Source organism: Triticum dicoccoides, chromosome 2A, assembly GCF_002162155.2.
Source record: "Triticum dicoccoides isolate Atlit2015 ecotype Zavitan chromosome 2A, WEW_v2.0, whole genome shotgun sequence".
In the NCBI taxonomy this organism is placed as follows: domain Eukaryota; kingdom Viridiplantae; phylum Streptophyta; class Magnoliopsida; order Poales; family Poaceae; genus Triticum; species Triticum dicoccoides.
Window position 1 is genome coordinate 90,337,035 of NC_041382.1, and position 4,733 is coordinate 90,341,767.

At 42.0% G+C, this 4,733-nt stretch overlaps 1 protein-coding gene across 1 annotated transcript in view; it reads right to left on the reverse strand.

Annotated features, from left to right (window-relative positions):
* Window positions 1-986: 986 nt before the first annotated feature.
* Window positions 987-4,733, reverse strand: part of LOC119353517 (protein HUA2-LIKE 2-like) — a 12,738-nt gene continuing 8,991 nt past the window's right edge. The window contains exons 5-13 of the mRNA XM_037620137.1: window positions 4,607-4,715; window positions 4,420-4,532; window positions 4,149-4,330; window positions 3,391-3,841; window positions 2,659-3,304; window positions 2,313-2,474; window positions 1,609-1,702; window positions 1,450-1,501; window positions 987-1,355 (exon numbers count right to left, since the gene is read on the reverse strand). Of these exons, the coding sequence (XP_037476034.1) occupies window positions 1,656-1,702; window positions 2,313-2,474; window positions 2,659-3,304; window positions 3,391-3,841; window positions 4,149-4,330; window positions 4,420-4,532; window positions 4,607-4,715 (1,710 nt within the window). The 3' untranslated portion in view covers window positions 987-1,355; window positions 1,450-1,501; window positions 1,609-1,655. The remainder of the gene's footprint in view (window positions 1,356-1,449; window positions 1,502-1,608; window positions 1,703-2,312; window positions 2,475-2,658; window positions 3,305-3,390; window positions 3,842-4,148; window positions 4,331-4,419; window positions 4,533-4,606; window positions 4,716-4,733) is intronic.

Sequence of the window (4,733 nt, forward strand, 5' to 3'; positions counted from 1 at the left end):
CTCCCACAACATCAACAAATGCAAGAAAAATCTTGCATGGCTGTAACAATTAAATTACATGTGCAACAACTATGAATCACCATGTGTTCAAACATCACTGGCACAAAATAAACCCTAAAAATTGATGGGTAAAAAAATGCTCATACATAATATCATTGTCCACTCGGCTCAACACAGAATTCCAAGGGAGTCATGTGTCAACCACTTTCCTAACGGCCTAAACATCTTGGCTGAGCCATCACAATCAAGAGCTTGAACCATATCGGTTGTCGAGGGGAGACTTGGCGGCAGGAAAGGAAGGCAAATATTTTCAGCATGCGTTTTGGTGTGAACGCACTATGAACATGTCGATTAGTCATATCTCCTACATTCCTGACCACGGCTCGTGCAGAGATTTTGTTTCTTTGACTTTATAAGAACTTAGTTGTAGTTTTCTTGTTTTTTAAGATGTATTGTACCATTAGAAGTTTGACAGTATCAATCCAGGGCCTCATTCGAAAATCCCCCCAAAAAAAACCTCTTGTATGTGCATCGTCCAGCAAAGACTACCATTCTCCTGCGACGGAAAGTTTTGGAGTGAATTTTGTATTTCATTTCAAAAACCGCCTAAAGCACCATTCTACAAACCTATACGTTGATAATGTGCTACTACCTCCATTTCTAAATATAGGTCTTTTTAGATATTTTCCTAGGGACTACATACGGATGTATATAGACATATTTTAGATTGTAGATTCCCTCATTTTGCTCCGTACAAGTCCATATTGAAATCTCTAAATGGGCGTATACTTAGGAACAAGTCCATATTGAAATCTCTAAATGGGCGTATACTTAGGAACGGAGGCAGTACTTTGGAAATCCAAAGAGATGCGGCTTTGCTTGAAAATGTTGTTCTCAAATGGTTTATCCTCGGGTGTAAGTTTTAAACTATTGCTACTGGGATGTTTTTACAACAGTTTATCCCAGTTGAAAACCACATACAGTCAGACACCCGCAAAAAAGAACATTCTAGATTGTGGCCATATACAATGTCAGACAGTTTCAGTAAGGTGCTTGAAATGACAGTTGGATTACAAAAGGGATATTTGAATGGAAATCAATAGTGAAGAATTTCTCAACAACACAGTAGACTGTAAGGCTAACTAGATTGTTACAGAACAGCTCCACGCACCATTGAAGTCCCTTCCGTTTCTGCATTTGCAGAAGAATGGTGACATACATTTGTACAACCAGGGCCTGTTCCATCTCTTCTTTTGCAAAGAGATTTCATGCTAAGCCCGTCCCTGAATGGAGACAATGAAGATCCCCTTCACGGCCCACCAAAGGCAAAAAGAAAGAAAACTAAAATCTATAACCTGGAATAAAATTGCAACATAACGTGTCAGACAAGCAGTGTCCCCAAGCAACTAAACAGTGGTTTCTTCAGACGAAGTGGATTGAAAGATGTACCATTAAAATTGTCAGGAATTATCCCTCTTCTGGAAACCATTGTACTGTTAATCTGCCATGATAACACAGCTTGAGCATGAAACCAGGAACGTGCAGAAAACAGATGCAGTGGGGGCTGCTATCATTTCATTCTTATCATAAAAAAAGTGTGAGGAGTACCGCAGATGAGGCTCAGCATGGTCGAGACACAAAGCTTCTGCGGCCCTTCATCTATGGAATCTATCATTATTGTGTCTTCCGTGCCTCCTCCAACCTGATTTTGCAATGAAGATTAACACATTCGTCTTGCAATGTTGCTACAACCAAAATAATACTCCCTCCATCCCACAATATAAGACGTTTTTGCAAGCTATGTGCAAAAACGTCTTATATTATGGGACAGAGGGGGTAGAACACATGGCAAAAACAGTTGTCTTCTCTCATGTTTTGATGAGGCACAAAAATATTCACTTTTGACAAGACGCAATCTGAAGAACATGGGAAGTGCGCAAAGCACTGCTGGAGCAAACAAGAAGGTATCAAGTGGAAAACCATACTATGCTGAAAATTTAGAGAAGTATGATGTTAGAAACATATTTGTTGTAGGGGGTATGCAAAAAACAAATTCAGCAATGAATAATAGTGCCTACCGTTTTCTACTACTATGTTTTTTATACCACCTAAATGATTGAGGTTGAACATGAAATTTTACGTGTTTATAGACTGACCTCCACCTCTATGCATAGTGTATTTTTCTTTTAAACTTTTGGGCATGATATTTACATGGTTTTCACCAGTTTTGACCACAAGTTGGTTTCCACCAGGTATTTTCTCAAAGCAAACAGATACAACTCCTAAGAGCAAAGCGCAACATGAAAGCATACCTCCTTCATGGGACATTGGAGGCTCCATTGAATGTCTGGAGCCAGGAGGATACTTGGATCTCCTAGGCGGCATCGACCAGTCGGTGCATGGACCAGGTGGACCGTCCGATGGTCGCCCATGGTGGGAGGATGAAGCTTCAAAATGGTCAGGGTACGGGGGATCTGAACAATTGTAAAGATATTTCAGTCAATAAAAGGATATTTAATGGAACCAACTTGCTCAGTACCGAAGCCTAACACTGATTGTAACTGTCAATGGATCTGATATTCAAAAGAGAAGATAAATATGCAGGCATGCAGTTAGATGCAAAACTTCAAAATGCTGATAGCTAAACAAGAAATATACCTGGTCCAAAATGTGGAGGAAACCTTCCTCTATCCATAGATTCATGGTGCATTTGTCCTCTGTCATTGAAGTGATGCCCTCTATCATCATAGCGATATGCTCCATCGTCAAAGTGAGGACCTCCGGCATTGAAATGATGCCCTCCATCATCAAAGCGTTGCCCTCTATCGTCGAAGTGATGCCATCTATCATCAAAGTGATGTCTCCTATCGTATGGAGGGTGTCCTCTGTCATGTCCATTGTACTGATATCCCTCAGGATAGGGAGGATTACAATTCCAAGGTTGTGCTCTTTGTTGGTGTTCAGGTGGCATATATGGGAACTGATTCGGACCTGGTGGATGCGGTGGTGGTGGTGGCTGCAAATGGTATGCATTATTCGGAGGTGGTGGTGCTGGTGGACGGTGATAGTTATTACCATGGGGCGGTACTGGGGGCCCAGAAAAATTTCCATGGGGTCCAGGAGGATGGAAAGGTGCGACAGGTGGTGGAGGCGGCGGTGGAGGCAGCGGTGGCGGCGGATGCATCTGGTTTGGATGCCCTGCACACCCAGAAGTATAGGGCGGTGGAGGCTGGAATGGAACAGCACAAGGATCCATGTTGCCTCGATTATTTGCAATAGAATGAGGGTGCTGATCTTGAACATTCTGCAAAGAATCATTAAGGACTCATTAGATTCACAATAATAAAAAATGCATAGTGGTCATATTATAAAAACAACAGAACTACATACTCTTAAAGTATCTGGCTCGACTCGATCAGGTGCCACATGCAATGCTCCTTGAACCTGTGAACCTTGAATGACACGACACTGAGGGCGTGGTAGAGGTGGTGGAGATGATGGCAACGGGGGAGGAGTTGGAGGTTTGTCTTCAGGTAGTGGAGGAACAGAATTAACATTTTGACTAGTCGGTGTACACCTCGCAGCTGTTAGATCTGGTTGGCATGCAGAGCTAGCTTCCGCTTCAGATGATGGGGCTACATCTTCCATCTCAAGATCACCATTCACTTCTTCAAAGACAAGTCGATGCTTCGCCCCATCCAATTGAGAACCCTCCCCTTGCTCAGCACCAGTAGATTCATGTTCAGGAGTGACAGCTTCAAAGCTCCTATCCTCAGAGGAGCTTCCTTCCTCGTCCAGCAGTTTCACGCAGATCAAATTTGGAAGATGGAAACCAGTATTGCTGCGAAGAATAATCTAATCAAGTAACCATACGAGGATAACACTAAACATATTCTTTAGTATAAAAAGATAAGCAGAGCTCAGCTTGCACATCGGCACTTGTCACACATACAGTGTTCCAAATTATGACCGATGTAAATATTTTTTGCATGTTTTGAGTCTTCTGAACACCTTATAGTTCCATACTGCAGCCATACACCAATCAATGCCCCCGTTTTTTACTAAATATGCTTGAGGATTTTTATATTTGCCTCAGCTGTACACCCACCGACCCACGGGACCTTAGAAATGCAAAACGAGAGCTATACCTTCCATATTCATCTACAAGCATTCCTTCATTATCCCGTAAAGGGTCATTCAGAGCTCTCTCTGTCCCTGAATGACGACGAGAGGTCCCAAATGATGCTTCATTAAGAGCTTCAAGCTCCTTAATATGATGACGAATGATGTATTCTGAAAGCGTTTTCCTCTCAAGCCAGAGTTTCAAAACCTAATCAAAGACACACAGCCATGTGAAAAAAAGGAAAACGACACTACATTATGGTCTCCCATAATTAGGGCACTGAACAAAAAACTTGCCTTAAGACATTGTCTTCGATTCTCCCATGCAGAATTTCCAGGAGGTGCAGAAGCATATAGTATTCGTGGCAGGACTGCTTGGATAAGAGAAGGATAGGCATCTCCAACTCCACCTAGAAGATGTATGAAAGTAGCTTGAAAAGGTGTATCCAAAAAATGCTGAGAACACAGAAAACTATGCGAGTACCTTTCTGATTGCGACAGCACTGGATTATTGAATCAACAAGGAAGAACAGGTCCACCCTTTTGTATAAATTTGATTCTTTTTCCAGGCGTTCGATGATGACATCCATTACCTAGATTCTCAAACCAAA